Source organism: Malurus melanocephalus, unplaced genomic scaffold (genome assembly GCF_030028575.1).
Source record: "Malurus melanocephalus ecotype Western Australia unplaced genomic scaffold, MMel_1.1 scaffold_157, whole genome shotgun sequence".
Taxonomy (NCBI): domain Eukaryota; kingdom Metazoa; phylum Chordata; class Aves; order Passeriformes; family Maluridae; genus Malurus; species Malurus melanocephalus.
The window spans coordinates 1,340,117-1,358,757 of record NW_026623389.1 but is presented as its reverse complement, the minus strand read 5'-3'; the positions used below and the strand labels follow the sequence as shown (position 1 = coordinate 1,358,757).

Genomic DNA, 18,641 nt, shown 5'->3' with positions numbered 1-18,641 from the left:
GCAGCCCCGGCTCCGCGCACACACCCCCGCGGCCGCAGGGAGCGGGGAACGAGCACGGAGGGAAGCGGGACCCGGAGCCGCCTTTACCTCATGAAGCTCCGGAAGGTGCAGCATTGAGCAGCCTCCGTGCCGGGTGGTGCTCGCCGCTCCGCCGCCACCCCGCCGGCCGCTGCCCTAGGGGCTCCCGCCGCCTCCTGCTCCGCGGCGCGGCAGCTCCTGCTCGGGAGCGCTGGCTGGGGGAGGGGGAGCGGCTCGGTGGCGGCAGCAGCGGCGGCGGCGGCGGCCGGGAGAGGGGGAGGCTCGGGCGGAGCGTGCGCCGCGGGTACCCAGCGCCGCTCTCCGCCCGCCCAGGGAAGCGCAGCCCGGGAGGAGCCTCAGCACCGCCCCTTCCCCTTCCCCTGCCCGCCCGCGGCGACGCCCCGCCAGGAGCCCCCAGCCCCCGCCCCGAGGCAGGGGCGCGGCCGCTCAGTAAGTCTCGTACCGGGCTGAGCTCCGCGCAGGACGGGCAGTACCGGGTGCGGCCGCCGCAGCGCTGCTTCAGCTTGGCGCCAAAACCCCCGCCGCGGCGGGCCGGGCCGGGCCGGGCGGGCTTCTCCGGGGCGGCGGGGCACGGCCGGCGCTGAGCGGCGATGCCCGGCTGCCGCCAGTGCCAGCTAACGAGCCGGCAGCTTCCCGCCTGTAGGGCGGGAGGGCGAGTTACGTTCGTACTTCCTTACGGAGCCCGAGCCGCTCAYGGCTGCGCGGGCTTGTCTGGCCGGTCCCTCAGGCATCTGGGGCCTGGTCAGCGTGATAGAGAAGAAAGTGTGGGGAAAGGTTTGTGCGGTGGCATGTTGAGTGCGGTGGTAGGCGAGAGTGAACAGCCCTTGTTTCAGGCAGATGGAAAAGACCACAGTATTCTCACTTCGGTCGTAAATCTTAGGAGAAACTTGAGTATCCAGACCAAAGGAGATCTCACCAGCCAACTCAGGAAATCCTTCCGTGCAAAATCTTTTTGTAGTTTAATAGTAATATTTCCAAGGGATGGAGTATGTCTGGAAAGTCAGTAGCAAAGTGGGATGTATCTGTCTTGTTTTGAGTCTGCATTATTACCCTGCTGTCTGAAATACAGGGGGCTATGGAGTGTTTTCCAGATGCCTGTGCTGCTCAGAGAAGGTGTGTTACAGCTGAAAGACGACTTTTAGCTGATCAAGACTAATTTCAGCACTTCAGCTGATTATTTTTGGTTATCCGAACCAGCTTAAAGTACTATTTTTCTTAGTTTTGAAAATCTCTAATGAATTTTCTTAAGAGCAAATTGAAGGCCGGAGGCCAGGGCCAGTCTCCATGGAGGGACATTTTTCTCTGTGTGACAGGAGCTTTGCTAGGCAGAGCAGAGTGGCAGGCATAGCCTGGCAATGGCGAAGGAAAGATGCAGCAGGGTGAARGGATGGGAACAGGGTACATAAGTAAGATTATGGTGAAGTATGCCAAATTCTAGCTTTACAGGTGGTTGGTGGAAAACGTACAAAGACTGAGAAGCTCTCTGGAACTTCTGGTGTAATAGCATGWGGGTAGGAAATTGCTCTCCTATGCTTGTATTCCTTGTCTCCCTACAGTGTTGTCCTAGGGAAGTTAAAGCCTTGAATGTCCACAGCCTCTATAAAACCAGCCTCGAAGGATTAAAGTGAAAATGACTGAAAGTTGCAAGGAACGCTTGGAGGATCTCAGATACTGATTTTGAAATTTTGAAGGGTGTCATCAGACCAGACATTTAAGTCTGGCTGGAAATCCAGACTTACMTGAAATGATTCTCTCCAGGTTTAAGGATTGATGGATTTGGGCATTCATGACAGACAGGTGACCCTAAGGTTGTACTGATTTTAATAAATAAATAGGGCCAATACAAAGTATGTAATCTTTTTTCCTAATCCAAACTATAAAGGGGCTATTTAGATTTACCTTAGGGTTGACTTACTCAGACTAGCTACCAATTTTAATTTGTTGTAAATCAAATAACATGTACTGTCAGAACTAATATACATTGAACATATTTGGTTCTTCTATCCTTACATTTGTTACGTAAGGYACTTTGCTTTTCAAATCAAATTACTAATATAAATTCATTTGGTGTAAGTTCCTTATTTTTCATACACCTGTGTTAGAATAAATTGGAAACAAATCCTAGAAGATTATTCTGCAACTAAATAAAGTACATATCAAAAACCTGTTYGAGCTATTCTCAGTTTAAATAGGAAAAGACAGCATGTAAGTTAGTAAATTAATGTAAGAAATAAATTTAAAGTGTCTCTTTATAAGGATTTTTTTATTTTTTTTTTATTTTTTTTTATTTTTTATTTCATGATCTGAGCAAAAAAGCTAGAAAGATGTTWGGCAGACTTCTCTTTAGGCAGAATGGAAATATGGGTGTTGGATTCCAGGAATYTCACCTAAGTCTCTGAAATGCCTGGGTTTTAATATTTATTTTCAAATACTCTTTAGTTGTTATTGAAAAGCACTGTTTTATGTATATCATTAGTGTGATCTACACTAACGTCATAATCTCTTGCTGTAATCTTGTAGTTACAAGATTTTTTTKCCACAAATTGACACCATCTTTACTTACAAACGCTCATACAATGGGTCATGAAATACAACTGAAAACACAAAAGCCTATGCTCCCACAACTTGCTTTTAGTCTAAATTAAGGACAAACACAGTGCAAAGCCTCTAGTATGTACTTCTAATCACTTTCATTTTTTACTAAAGGATAAAAWTAAGTCTTGCATAATAAGGAATATGTGCATTGAAAATAGCATGTAGTTAAACATGGCAATTCAAAAATTTGACTTGAAAGTACCAGGAAAGTTTGCTCATTCAATTAAAATTCTGTTTTATCTTCTTTGTGAATCTCCACAGTGAAGTACTCTTGGTTGTGGATCAAGATCTGTCTTCTTGCAGAATTCAGATAAATAGTGAAGTTAGAATAACACAAACTTTTGAAAGGCATCAGTGAAAGGCCTACTATCAAGGAGTTCACACAAGATTTCTGCTTTTACAGGTAATGAATGATTAGTCAGCAGTATGTTAGCCAGATATGTGGTGTTTTGAATGAGTCTTGGACAAAKCACATCAGCAAAGTGGCTGAGAGGAGTAGGTGCAAATTCTGTAACCATGGGCTGATTAGGCAATGGTCATATCTTTTCTCAGAAGAGAAGCAGTGGGATTCGTACTTCTGCACAATTTGAAATTCTAAAGAGCTAAAACAGAGCATGTGGTTCTGATATCACATCCAATTAAGGGAGGTATGAATGAACACTTAACTGCCAATTAGCTTGAATATATGCATGGCATTTTCAGAATGTAAAAACATAAAAGCTTCAGATAATCTGACCTGTGGTACTCTTTAATCTGAATAGTTCAGAAATCTGCTCTCAGATATGATTACAGCTGCTAGTGTCTGGTTTGTTGCTTTTGCTTGTTTGACCTTCACCCTTCTAATTTCAGCAAGCTGCTGAGATCTGACTTGGACTGTGCTTGTACAGCTGTAGCCAGGTTCACATGATCCCTTGGGTTTTACTGGATGGCTCTGTCTAATAATATGACCAAGTCCTTTAGTCTTTACCCAGATTTTATTGTTTCCATCAGAATTTTATTACCTTTATTCATGTTATTTTTATTGGAATGTATTTACTCTGATCTGCTCTTGTTTGTTTTTAATGTATTTTAGATTACAATTGCAAGTGTAATTATAAGCAGACTGAAATAAAGGGTGCTGCACACCTGTGGGACAGCCTTATGAGGTGCTTCTTTCTGCATTGTGATAGGACAAGTTCAAGGAAAGCTTCAAGAAAGGAAAAATGTTCTGTTTTTACTACTAGGGGAAATAATGCAGCACAGAGTTTTCAGAACAAAATACCTTTCAGGTGAAACAAAAGAGAGTACTAAGTGATTACTTCAAGCACAGAAAGTCTTTTAATTCATGTTGATTAAATTAAGCTATGCTCAACATGTTTCCAGGAACTGCTTAGTGATTGTCCTCAGGTCTTTGTTAATAAYGTAAACATGGATAGTAACAATGACTAAGAAGTAAACAGTCACATTMAGACATGACAGTGTGTTGTGAACTGCAGTAAGTTATTTTTGCTCTGGTTTTGGTAAGGAGGGATTTCCCCTGTGCTGCCTGGAAATGTTCTTATTCTGAATCATGCTTGAAGATAAGGCAGTTATCATAGAATTATAGAGTAGTTTGAGTAGGAAGGGACTTTAAAGGTCATCTGGTCAGCCCAGCCCCCCCACCGCAGTAAGCAGGGACATTTCCAACTAGATCAGGTTGCTCAAGCCCTGTCCAGTGTGATCTTGAATGTTTCTACAGATGGGGCATCCATAGCCTCTCTAAGCAACCTGTTCCAGTGTTGTAGCACCCTCCTGGTAAAAAGTATTTTGCTTGTCTAATATTTTCCTTATCTAATAAATCTATACTCTTTTGGTTTAAAACAATCACCCCTTGTCTTATCCCAACAGGCTCTGCTAAAAAGTCTGTCGACATCATTTTTATGTCTGCTTCAGGTACTGGAAGGCTGTTACAGGGTCATCCTGGAGTCTTCTCCACGCTGAACAACCCAGCTCTCTCTCAGCCTTTCCTCACAGGAAAGATGCTCCAGCCCTCTGATCATCTTCATGGCCTTTCTCTGGACCAGCTCCAACATTTCATGTCCTTCCTGTGCTGGGGACCCCAGAGCTGGACACAGCCCTGCAGATTGAGTCTCAGCAGAGCAGAGCAGAGGGGCAGAATCCCCTCCCTGGCCTGGGGCTTTGAATGTAGCCCAGGACAGGTTTGGCTTTCTGGCTGTGCGTGCACGTGGCTGGATCACATCCAGCCTCTCATTCACCAGCACTCCCAAGTGCTTGTTGCATAGGGCTGCTTTTGATTTGTTACTTCCCCTGCACATACATGTATATACATACACACATATATACATGTACATACCTATGTATATGTATGTGTATATGTGTGTGTGTATATGTATATATATGTGTATATATATATATATACTTGCCAGAGACATAGTTACACTTGCTACTGAACTTTTGTAGTGTCCTGGTGAATTCAGAAATTACAAGAATTGTCACTGTACATATATTTTGAAAAATGTATATGAATACATTTGTAATTTACAAAACATTCTGTTGACAGAATGATTGCACTTGTTTCATTGCTTGCAAGTGAAGTAAAATCAATTTATTGGGACCTGCATATTGGTGATTTCACAGAAGAATATTTAGAAGCCTCCATGATCCATTGCTAGTTTTGAACATTCAGAAACTGAAGTTACAGCAGCCTACTGCATGTCATCTATCCACCTCCTTTCTAGCTGCTCTCAATTATGATGACTTGTCACCATTCACTCCATAATTACATTCTCAAGGTTATTTCCATCTCTGCTCCCGATGTGTCCAAAGCAGATATATTTACACCTATTCATTTCTGACAACCAAGTCTACTTTTCTCCAATAATATATTTAATATGTGCATTTATCATCTTTTCTGTCTAGAAGATACCTAAGAGTCTTTGCTTGCACCATATCACAAAAACTTCAATTTTCTTTCTGTCACTATCAATAATTTCTCATAAGTCACATTCATAAGTTGCTACAACAAAAAATTAAGCATTTCACCAGTCAAATCTTTTTACTTCTGTGGTGAAGTTTTTTCCCCTGGCTTTAATAAGAGAAGCCAGAGATGAATCAACTATTCTTCAAAATATTCCAGTTTCTATTGGGCAGGTTCTGTTTGGGTAGACTTGATCCCAGGTGATTGAAATTATGAACAGTGTCTTATAGTTAGGCCTCTAATCATGAAGCTAGCTAATATGCTAATTTTATTAATTAGGTAAAGTAATTTCCTTTATGGCATGGTCAAGAATACCCTGTGATTTTAGCCTTTTATTGTCTCTCTGATACTTGGTGTACAGCAGAAGTGGTTGTGACAGAGTGCTATGTCATCAGCTGAAGGTCATTTAAAAGAAGTAAATTTCAAATTCAGCTTTTCCATTCCATGAAGTCCTTCTGAGGTTTTTTTTYTGTCTCAGCCAGACTGCGAGGAAATTTGCAGTTACTTGTAATTTTAATAGTAGCATATGGTTCTTTATATTCACTTGGTACTTTTTCAATAATCCTCATATTTGAGGAAATTCTGAGTGTATGGGACTGCTTAGAGAAAATACTACTGGGGAAATTGGGAAAGTTTGGCAATATATTTAGCCTGTTTTCTGGAGGCAAGACAATGAGTCTTTCTGCCCATTTAAATGAGAACTTTCCTATGATCGATTAAAAAATGAGAACAGGTGTGRTACTAATAAGTTCAGAGTAAGAGGTTCATTTTTTAAAAGTATCAATTGTATTTATGTTGCTTATTTTTCCACAGATATAATGAATTTTTCCACAGATATATTGTCTGCTGCTCACAGCAGAGGAAAGAATTATATGAAATTTTGCAAATTAATATGAACTTGGAATTTACCATTATGGTGAAAGAAAGATGTTTGATGAATGGATGTGCAGCCTCAGAGCTGTACTGTAATGACGGGGTCATTTCACATTGATGGATAGGTTATGTGGTGCATTATTCAGAGGCTTAAAAAGGGGTTGCATTTATCAAACTCGGGGAAGCATCAAAGTGTGTGGGTATGATTCTGTGAGCAACAGAATCATTACAGTTTGCCTTTGAACAAAGTCAGGAAATATATTGATCATATAGGTTTATGCACTAGGGGAGCAACTAATGATGATCCAGTCAATGTGTTCCATGAACGGCTCAAGGGGGTAATCATTAAAAYATTACACCACTGCACCATTCGGGAACCTGAATATGAAAGCTGGGATTTCAAACCCTTGAACAGTTTGAATTTATAAAATAAAATTACTTCTTTGTGCTATTCCAGTCACTTCATCCTTACAATTCTGCTTCAGTCAACGCACTGGATGTTTGCATCCAGGGCATCAGCCAGCATGACAGTTGCAGCACACTGACAACATAGTGATCCAGCAGAAGGGAATACTGTGTATGAATGGAAGAACAATTTCCTAAATTCATGAGATGTAGCAGCAGMGAAGCTAAATAAGGTTCTTTGAGCCAGTACTTGAGTGCGTGCTTGGCAAAGTAGACATTGAATTGGTGTCTAAAGAGAGCACAGAATATCAAGTGTTGAGTAGACCAGAAGTAACCTAGACAAGGCAAGAGCAAATACAGAAATGAGAAAAGTATAGTCTTGATAAAAATGCTTAGTAATACAAAAACTATGTTAACAATATTCAGATTTATAGCCAAAAATTYTTCATGATGGAATATAAAAAAGTCCACGATGGTGGAGTGATCAAGGTGATACTAATGCCAGCAGAGGCATTGCTGCTTATAAAGTAGACTGGTATGTATCCACTTAGAATTTCACCAACATCTAATACCACTATTTATATCCGATCTGAATTTGGCAAGGCAGCTCATGTGTACGCTGTGTAATATGCTATAAGTATGCTGTATCAAGCACATAAACACTTGATTTCTTAAGTATATCTTTGCACTGTGCTTTTTATCTTCCAGACACTGCATACTTACACCTAATCATTTATATTTTCAGGGAAGCGCTTGCTGAAATTGTAACCTTCCTTTATCTAAGTCCTTCAATAAGACAGAAAAAGACTTCTAGCCACCATGTGAACATTTAAGTCATTATTTTAGATAGGTTTTGTTTATGAAAATGCCATTGACCTATATTTATCAATAACTTTTAAACCTTCCAGATCTGCTCAGCAGCCACCTCTAATCTAGAATAAATTGGAGTGAACCATATTTTTCATCCATTTTCAGTATCATTAAGCTGCCTGGATGCACTCTGTTAGGCATGAATTTTTCTTCTAAAACTGTAACAATATGTTCTCTTACACAGCTTCACAGTAAAAAAAAAGATTTAAATGAAAAAACATGTTGATAAGTCTATCAGATTCTGAATATAGTAAGACACAACAGATTAATATTACTTCTAGGGTAGTAAAGGCATAGATCCTTAAATCCCTTAAGGAAGCTGCTTCATTTAGCAAGTAGCTAATAACACTAAAAGAAGTACACAAATGCTGACATAATCTATGAGGAAAAAAAAAAAAAACAAAACAACAAAGCCTCTCCTCTATGGTTTCCTGAATTTAAGCAAACTTGCGGTAATATTTTATCTGTCTTACCAAAGCCTTATTCTGATGTTTGTCTCTCTGCTTCTTTCTGAAAGATTTGTCCCTTGACCTGGTGGGAAATGGGAACACAAGAAAAGATATAAATGAACAGGAGAAATGGGATGAACAAAGACAAACACATGTAGTAGAAAATCTGCAGCTGGCTGGGCAGTAGGAGTTTAATGTGAGCAAACAAAAATGCAGAGATAGAAGGTGAAATAAATAGCACTGAGTGAATTTTAAGTATCTTTTTAATATTATTATTTGTGTGATCTGTAAGTATAATTTTGCCAAATTCAAGATAAACTGGAGAAGCCAGATTCTGACAATATAAGTAAATGTTCTCTTACATATCTTAAAACTAGTTACACCTACAGYTCTACTTACCTAATATGAAGACTCCTTTCAATTTTGATTTTGGCTTTGCATTTTTAGCAGCCACTAAAATAATCTCTTTGGAAACTAGCTGAACAAACTTGCAAGAAGTTTTTTAAAAACACATCACACACTATTAAAATTCCAAGTTTAAAAGGAGATTGTTGTGGATTTCTTTTGCCCTCTGTTTACATATGAAGGGTTGTTCCAGGTCAACTGGAGAGCTGCATCASAATATATTGGGAGCTTTTATTTTGGTGTGCATATGTCCTGCTTGCTGTTTTGATGCTACCATGGTTAKTCTTCTTGCTGAGACCTGGGAAGAACATGTGTGATAGTGGCTGCAGTCACACTTGGGAGTAAATCATCCTACCCTTCAGAAAGTGGTGAACCTGACAGTGTAGAGTTTTGAAAAGTAAATGAAACAAGCTTCAATTATGGAAATATTGTTTGTTTTCTATTTCATCCTATTAATGGGGTTAAATGTAATCTAGATATGAATTTACTTGTGTGTGCCTTTTATTGCTGAATTTGAAATGTACGTGTAACCAGAAACAATAAGGCAAGTTCAAAAACATGCACCTTTAACAGTCATCTAAGTCACAAACTGCATAATGCTGCTGAGAAAAATAAGTACCAACTTGTGTATGGATGTTGTGGTTTAACCCCAGCCAGCAACCAAGTCTCACATAGCCACTCAATCATTCCCTCACAGTGGAATGGGAAAGAGAATTRGAAGAGTATAAGTGAGAAAACTCATGGGCTGAGATAAAGACAGTTTACTAGGTAAAGCAAAAGCTTCACATAAGCAAATAAAACCAAGGAATCCATTTACTACTTCCCATGGGCAGGCAGGTGTTCAGCCATCCCCCTGAAAGCAAGGCTTCATCATGTGTATTTGGCAAGAACAAATGCCTTCACTCAAAATGTACCCCCCCTTTCTCATTTTCCACCAGCTTTMAATACTGAAGGTGACACTGTATGGTCTGGAATATCCCTTTGGTCAGCTGGGGTCAACTGCTCCACATGTGTCCCTTCCCAACTCCTTGAGCAGAAAATGCCTTGACTTTGTGTAAGGGCTGCTCAGCAATAACAAAAACATCCCTGTTGTGTTATCAACCCTGTTTTCTGCACAAATCCAAAACACAGCCTCATACCAATCACTGTAAAGGAAATTACCCCACCCAAACCAAGCACARCGGATGAGGGAAAAATTGGCAATTTGTTCTGCTGAATATGTAATTTTCCTTTTTCACTCTTCTACTATGAAATATATTTAGTTTATTTTATGTACATGGAAAATAGGAAASTTCATAATAAAAACTGTTACAAAGATAAAAGTCTTACTTAAGTTTTGAGGTACACATTTTTGTCTCCTAACCATCACCACTGCACAGAAGAAGAAATACTAATTCTGAAATTGAAGAACTACACAGAAAATATGAACTATTTCCATTTCAATATTCTTTTAAGTTAGTTGTTCTTTCTTCTGGGTTTTGGGGAATGTCATCAGAGAAATGAAGGGGTTGAAAGGGTTCCATGTTTGATAATCTATTTGAAAAAAGCGTAAACTTGTTTTCATGCTGGTTGTATCAACTGTTTTGGTTTGGGGGTTGGTTTGTTTGTTTGTCTGGGTTTTTAATAAGTAGTCTATTACAGATGGGCCCAGATCCAAATGACACCACCTCTGCTCCATCCTGAATTGTGTATATAAGGTTGCGGATACCAATCTGAATGCCATGAGCTAGAGCAGGATGGAGTGGAGTTTGTCTTAAGACACRATTCTCTCATTCTTTGAACTTGGAATTGTCATGAATTTGACAGGTACAAGCTAACTAATTTTTGCCTGGTCCTTAAATAAACTGGAAACTGTACACTGTCCTGTTACAAGGAGTGATGTCTTTTTATGTTTCTGAAACTGTAAGATGGTCCTTWGCTGCTTGTGGCTTTCTAAATTTGAGTTTCTTTTGTTGCTGGTGTTATTCACTGGAAAAGAATGTGGCCCCATTTCCAGTGAGAGAGGCTATGAAATGTTAAAAAATAGAAGTGATAGATGGATTTTAAAGGGACAAAAAAAAAACCCCAAAGAGGTCAGAATTTAGAGGAAAGCAAAAGAAGGCCTTTTTTTCCCATTCAGCAACAACCAGTAGCTGTGGAGTTAATTTCCTGCTGAAATAATTAAATTCTATCACGTGACAGTTACAAAGAAGTATATAATAAAGAATTTTCTTTAAAAAAAATCTACACAGCTGTTTTTAAATGTACATCACTCACTCCCTGCTCCCTTCCCCCATCTCCTTGGCTTCTTGTTTCAGCATAAGACATCTGGCATACAAGTTATTCAAGTTCAGAAACCAGTTACTGAAATCTAATTAATATATGAGTACTAGTGGGTTTAGACCATAACAAGTTCCCTAATTTATTTTAATTTATTTTTACAAACAGTTGGAGTAATCCACAGATGTTCATGACAGATGTCAAGCACAAGGATTGCTGTAGCAGCTTTTGTGTAACAAATGGCAAGTGAGAAAAACTGACATTAAGTACCTGCAAGATATTTAGATGTTGTAGAATTTTGAAGCCATTGAATTGTGGTATCAGAAAATTTTGCAAAATACTCATGTCTGGATAGGACATGTATTATACATATCTGTACTTGAAAAGAAGGCCTCTAAGAAACTATTTTGGGAAAGAAATTAGATTTTTATATTGTTTTAATCGTATATTAATTGAGGGTCAGTCACTGTGGGGAAAACAGGTTCGTAAATCACTTGTGATTGGCAAGCAATTAACTTCTGGTAAATGAATTGCACAGGCAATGGAGTAATATGATTTGACAGGTAAAAGCATTTGTTCATTTRAGTAACATTAACAAATGATCAAAACTTGCTTAAAATTCAGGTAAACATTAGATCCACTTAGAAATTCCATCTTGCAACAATATTTTAACATTTAGAATTTCTGAATCAGAGCAAACAATAGATATCTCAAATTTTCCAGCAGAATGAAAGTACTGTATTTTATTTAGAATCACTGAAGAATTTTAATTATTTTTTTCCAGAATTTAGTAAGGTGAAATGGACTGATAACTCTTAATATCACAAAATCCATAAAATACAACAATATATAAACCAGATTTTACTTAAAGTATTACATAGTTAAAAGAAAATAWTAAGTGATAGCTTTTTTCCCCTTTTCTTTCAAATAAGCATTTTAAATGGTTTGTTTCCAAGTGTTTATGTCTGTATCTCAGTAAGATGTGGTCACATTAAGTGAACTTGAGAATGAATATACTTCAGGAAATGCATATCTTCCGCTCTAAGGAAAACATTTACTTCAGGAGATACCTTAATATGATAAAATCCTAATATGAGCAAGGTAGTTTGTAGTTATTACATGCTATCTTGATGAAGRTAAATAGGTAGGAGCATAAGATTATTTTAACCATCTAATACATATAATGAGATATTGTTCTAACTTCTTTTCCTTTTGCCTCTTCCCTAATTTTTCCTTAGTAAAGACAAAGGCCAACATAGAATTGTTTGGATCAGTTGCTATCAGTTATGCTAGGGATTTGATTCTTAGCAAGATATCCCAAGACAAGCTCACCTGCCCAAGAAAGTAAAATGCTGAAGTGTCACTGCAAATTCTTGAATTATGTTAGTTCTGTCCAAACTTAAATACTTTAGCCCAATTCAAAATCAGTGACATTTCTTCTGCAACTGTGCCAGTCCTCTTAACAACAGCCTGAAGGCAGATACCTTGCAGATTGGAAACTCAGAGATTTTCTGTCCTGGGGCAGGTTTGTTCTTACAGCTCTGGCTTTAGGAATGAATGGAGGCCGATAATGATACTGTTCCATGGAAATGTCCACTGTCTTAATCAGCATACAATAGTTGTCTTGTAAAAACCAAAAAGTAAACTTTCACATCCTTGTCAAATTCCAGTTTAGATAGAAGCAGCCTGCGTACAAATTTCCTACAATTTCAGATGGCTATTAACCTGTGATATTGCATGGCATAGCTAAGCAGCTGTTGCTTTTTGTTTGATGTAGATGTATTAAGTGAATCCCTCATGTTTCTGTTGTTTTGTTGATTTGTTTTTTTCAACAAAACATATTGGGAATCATAGAAGCTTCAGGAGTGTCAACCATTATTCATTTTTTTCCTATTGAGTCTAATTCTTGCAGTGGTATACATGAAACCTGTTTTTTTTTTTTTGTTTGTTTGTTTTTTATAATAAGAAATGTGATTTTACTGGTAGCCTTGTTCTTAGGCCACTTAWATACACTGATCTCTAAGATACCTCACATTAAATTGACCATAAGATAGGATCATTGCAGTTTTTAAAAATAAAGTGCTGTTTAATAGATAAAAACATGACAGTTACAATGATATTTAATAGATAAATAGCTATTTAATAGATAAAAACATGACAGCTGACAGAAAGTCAGCTTATTACTTTTTATCATATGCCAGGGTGCCATATTTAGGAATGTTGGTTCTTAATTTCTGCAATTTAAACAGATTTGGATGGATTTTTGGTATCTATTGAATTTGACAGATCAGATTGATAAAAACAGCAGAACAGAGAACATCCAATACAGGAATCAGATTCACCACAAATCAAATCTGAAGTGCGAGCTTATTCCAAACTGAGAAGGTCATTGTAGCAGTGAGGATTTTGTCAGCTGTATAAGTATGACTTCATTCTATGCCTGCAGAGAAGATACAATTAAGTGTAATTCAGTTCTTGGATAATAGCATTTATTGTCTTTTTCTCTCTATACCTCCTTTCCTAAAACTCAAACATCTTTATAGTTCATATGTTCTGGAGATGTTTAGCATAGCAGGTATAATGAGCAGATTTTATTTCTTTTCTGCAATGTATCTGAAGTATCTCATTAAAGAACAGGTACTTTAAATGAAAACTAGTTAGAAGGTCTTTAAACAAGAATATGAAAAGTTGCAACTACTAACCTTCAGTGGTAATGTTATAAACTCCTTTGATAGCTTACTGATGGATAGGTGAACCAAAGTACTGATTTGTTAAGTGACTCCTTTAGTATTCATTAATGATAATGCTGGAATTCATGTGACTTGTTTACTTAAAAATGCAATCCTCTTGATATCAACACAATTTTTGCTATTGTCTTCAGTAGGGCAAAAATTGCCTCATAATCTAGATTTCTGGTATTTCTAAATACTRGTTTTCCCTTTTTAAAATAATGCCGAAATAGAACACTATAAAGGGAATCAAGTCATTATTTTAATATAGATATAACCAATCTGCACTATTTGGAATTTTTAAATGAATGTGTGAAGTAATTAACATTACTGCAATGATACCAACCTGTTTCTTCAGTTAACTATGGAATGGATAGCTATATGGAATAGAAGATCAATATCCAGCAAGTATAGAAGCCAGATAAGGAGTTTCTTAGGGGAGATAAGACACCACTATTCACTATGCATTTGACTTAAATCTAGAAATGAGTGGAGGAGAAGAGACAGGTATGTGAGTTACTCTGCAAACATTTATTTTTATGAAATTTCTCTCTTCCTCTCTTTTTTTTTTTTCTTAAGGAATTAAATTTCTACTTCAGAAATCACATTCTGGCAGAGGGAAGTTATCTTTTTTAGGAACACAAACTGAGATTATGGACAAAGTAATATTAGCAGGAGATACAGACATTCCAAGAAGCCAAATTAAAGRTCTTAAATCAGCATTAAAGTAAATGTAAATCAGTTAAAAAAATAGGGAGAGAAAGCTAACACTCTTTAGTTTCTGCAATGGTAAATGAAACCTAAAGTTGGCAATGGAATGTGGAAGGCTCCTTAGGAAGAGTGTTACAGCATGGAGGGACTGGATCAACTTGATGAAAATGGTTTCTGCAGGAACTAGATGAGGGCTGTTTTCATCCCTCCTTTCTGAAGGAAGGAAAAACCTGTGACAGTTTGAGGCTTTGATTATTATATTAGTGGTCCAAAGTAAAGTTTGAATAATGATAAAACTTGTAATGGAAAGGTAACTTTCAGATTTACTGCAGGCAGGCATTAATTTTTAATGCACACTAATTCCTCAGGCCTTTTCCTACAGTATTTATTATTACATATTCAACATGTTACTGTACATAAAAACAAGTCTTTAAAACTGGCAAAGTTAAACATGTCTTTCTTGCCACACCAGCATGTTCTTGAAGCCAAAAGTTTAGCTGCAAATTGTTCTTGCAAATCAAAATCTAAGTTTTTTTTTTTAAACTATAAAGACATTTTGAATGTAGAAGAAAGGAAATCACAATTAGCTGAGTAGATGTAGGCTGTATATAACCAGTAACATTATAAGGGACTGACATTTCCTTGTTTTATGGCTCAGCTCTGGCAATATTACTATTTTAATGCGGTTTATAACAAAAGCAAGAACATAGTATTTTTGCTTTAGGAAGGCAGCACTGAAGAAACTAAAATGGAAAATCAGTTCTTAAAGTATTCAGTGAAGACCAGACTAAACACTTTAGTCAAACAGCACAGATTACATGCTGTATGTTCAAGCCATTCCAAGTAAAAACAAGCCAAGTGACTTTAGTCAAACAGCACAGATTACATGCTGTATGTTCAAGCCATTCCAAGTAAAAACAAGACATAAGGAGAGGGAAAGACATGAAAAAAAAAAACCCAACCCAAAGCAACAGCATATATTAATAGGTGATTATGGTATTTGAAAAAGTTGTGTGAAGTTTTTTGKTTTTTTTTAAAGGGTACAAATATTTGAAATAGGCTCTATTACAGTGATTATAATTTTCTAATCAAAAATCCATCCTATTTAAATCAAGTCCCTCCTATTTAACTGTTAACTGTGGTAGTGAGAAATCTGCCAGTGCCCAAATTAGTCTGGTATTTTCATGGTGTCAAATACTGTAGTATGTACAACTGGCAAAGAACAACATAGTTTCATGCATCAAGTGCCAGCAGCAACACCCCTCTAGTAATGCAGTTTAATGAAGGCTATCAGACTAGAGCATACTGAAAACCTCTCTCTTCCTCTTTTTTTTGGCAACCTTAAAAATATAAAGACACAGTCATCGCACTGGAATTTACATGACCTATTTTTCCAAACGTATGATTAACACATTACCAGCATCACACCCTTAAAGAAAAACGATTTTGTTTCTGATACTTTTCCAGACGCTGAACACATGAAGCAAGGAAACAGTTCCTGCCACATGCATGAAACTGCCACTTGACACCACATGTGCACACAAATTCCTATCAAGGCAAATTTTCCTTCAGATTTTTTGACACATACAATAGCCGTGTATTGAACAATTATTTATTTTCCTTTTGTGTGTCATGGCTAGAGACAGCTTTTTTAAGGCTTATGAGCACATCCTCTGAATGAGTATATATAACATTTATGTATTGTATTAGAAGTGTAAGTTTGTTCTTATTTATTTAAATATTGCACACTACATAGCTACAAGGTAAGTACTGAAATGGCAAAGTGACATGCAAACTAGCAATGCCTAAATCAATTTATTTCCTAAAAAAATAAATGTTTTGAATACAAATTTTAATTTTCTTACATTACTTTTATTGACAAACGTATCCATTGAGAAATCCTATATAAACAAACTAATTTGCATTTCTGCTGCTGTACTACCAAATAGTCAGCACTTTGGGACTGTGATCCCAACAAGCTCTAGACAAATTACCCCAAGCAGCCTGCTGCAGTTTTCACAGGACAACGATGGTGAAGTACCCATGTGTACTTAATTCACCCTAAAACTAGCTATTACTTTTGCACTTGCTTATGCATTATTGGCATTAAAATTAAAGTTACATCTATAATGGAAACAGTTGGGTCCTGCTGGCAGAAGGAGGCTCTCCAGGCTCTTAAGGAACCAGACGTGGGAATACCAGTGATTGAGACACAAAGCTGGCTGTGATTTCATGGTCTTTCTTGTGAAGCATCTAAGATTAGGTGCTAAATAAGCAGCAGTTTAGTAGTAGTCTAATGAAGGCCACATCTCCCAGGTTTCCCTCTTCGAAGGAAAAYGAAGGACAAACGAGACTCAGAGATGAATCATATGAGAGGAATCTGTGGGCTGGGAAACAACCTTACTCCTCTTGTGAAGGACCAGGCATAAGCCGGAAAGCATGTTGTGTCTCAAAACAGAATATTCTGACTGTTGTGACAGGAATGTTGTGACTGTAAAAGAGGGTCCTGCAAAGGTGGGGCAGTGCTGTGCTGAGCCATCTTCCTTTTCTGCCTTGAGACTCATGCACAGTGCAACTGCATCAAGACAGGGATTGAATTCCTTACTAGAGAGCACCTCACTGCAAGGYGCTCCAGGATCACTACAGGCCTCATTTCCTGGAGGGCTCTAAAGGGCTGACTATTGCATACATGAACAAAATGGTGCAAGAATCTATTTTACATAAAATGTGTGCACCAGGTAAACTATAAAAGTGGATTGGTCTGTCTCTCCGTTCTCTCTTACTCCCAGTCCAGACCACCAGGGAACCTGGAATTTTTTACTAGGATTGGGAGCATATTAAATTGTGAGTTTGTTAGCCAACACTTCCAAGACCTGAAGTTTGTTGTGGAAGCTTGTTCAAATTTATTGTAAAAACCAATACTTTTGAGACCAAATAGTGGGCTATTTGTTGGGAGTTAAGATGATTATACAAGAAGATGTAAGAGTTCCCTAACACATGGACTGGTGTATTTGTTCAGCATGAAAAGTTACAAAGAACACYGAGCACACTACCAAGTGGATTGTGACACCCTATTGGTGAAATGCTTCTCCCCTCTCATGGGAATGTTCTATTTCTGTTCCCTAGGAGGATCACAGTGGGACACCTCCAGCAAATGTCCTCCTGAGGCACTGTGCCCTGATGGGAGGTGGCTGCATACAGACGGCAGAGTGGTATCTCAAGACAATGGGGGATAGGAACCCATCCCCTGAAAACTGGATGYACAAGCATGAAGTAGTGGAGATCCTGCCTATTATCCTATCCCTATCTTAGTGGGCAGGCAAGGAGACAGAGCTGACAAGGATGCCTATGGCAATGTAACAAAATCCTATTATTAGACATCAGTAATGGGTATACTTCAGATGTAATTTTCCAGCTGTATTTTAAAGCCTGTTTGGTGACCATGGAATTTCTCAGATCCATGAACTTCTATAGAACTACAAAAATGTTCTCCAAGTAAAACCTCCTCAACTTGAGTGTTGTTTGGGTTTTTCATTGTTTTTTTAAAAAATAATTTTAAGAGCTCTGCCCGTAAAAACCATTTGCACCTTGTGTATCAACACAAGAAATGCATTGATAAATTCATGGTGATTTCACAGCAATTCTAATTTGGGGGTACTTATCATCATCTCAGTTCATCRAGAGCAGATCTCTTCTCTTTCATCTTTCCACGTTTTTCCACTGTCCATCTCCATCAAGTATCCATACTTCTTGCTGATAATGAAGCCTTCTCCTAATCAGCTGCTCCTCTATTCTGTTGCAGTTCATTACTTCCACAGCAATCACTGATCCCACCAGATACTCCTCAGCTTCCTTTCAATCTCGTCAGCGTCAGCCTGCAGACACACGGCATCATTCCAGACTGTGGSACCGCTCTCTCGTCGACAATAGAAATTGCTTCGTAAACGGGGGCAGCAGCACCAGAAACTAAACRCTCATGCTTTTTGTTACAAGTGTGAAATCTGTCACTACACGGCTGAGAGATGTCACCGTGTTAGCTCTGGGGGATCCCCACTGTTGCCAACCTCGCCCGCGTACCGTATCCCACAACGCGGCTCTCACAGCGCAGCTCTGCCCCTCTTCCCTCCCACGCTGATTTCCCACGCGGCTTCCGGGGCGGAGCTGCCGCCAGCCCTCAGCCGGCCGGGGTGGGACCGCGGACCCCGGGCGGGCAGGGGAAGGGGARGGGGAAGGGGCGGGAGCAGCGTGGAGGCTCCTCCCGGGCTGCGCTTCCCCGGGCGGCCGGGGAGCGGTGCTGTGTGYCCGCAGCGCACGCCCCGCCCGAGCCTCCCCTTCCCGCGGCCGCAGCCC

The 18,641-nt window shown here is 38.8% G+C and overlaps 1 protein-coding gene and 1 long non-coding RNA gene across 4 annotated transcripts in view; one reads left to right on the top strand and one right to left on the bottom strand.

The window, feature by feature from the left end:
• Window positions 1-321, bottom strand: part of PDS5A (PDS5 cohesin associated factor A) — a 71,886-nt gene extending 71,565 nt beyond the window's left edge. The window contains exon 1 of one of the 3 annotated variants that reach the window (XM_057371791.1): window positions 88-321. In XM_057371791.1, the coding sequence (XP_057227774.1) occupies window positions 88-114 (27 nt within the window). In that variant the 5' untranslated portion in view covers window positions 115-321. The remainder of the gene's footprint in view (window positions 1-87) is intronic. The other 2 variants (XM_057371793.1, XM_057371792.1) reach the window with 2 other exon arrangements.
• A 25-nt stretch (window positions 322-346) lies between these two features.
• On the top strand, window positions 347-11,061 carry LOC130576840 (uncharacterized). Its single transcript, XR_008965713.1, has 3 exons — window positions 347-468; window positions 2,896-3,037; window positions 4,501-11,061. It is a non-coding gene; the product is annotated as an uncharacterized LOC130576840 (long non-coding RNA).
• Window positions 11,062-18,641: the final 7,580 nt, after the last annotated feature.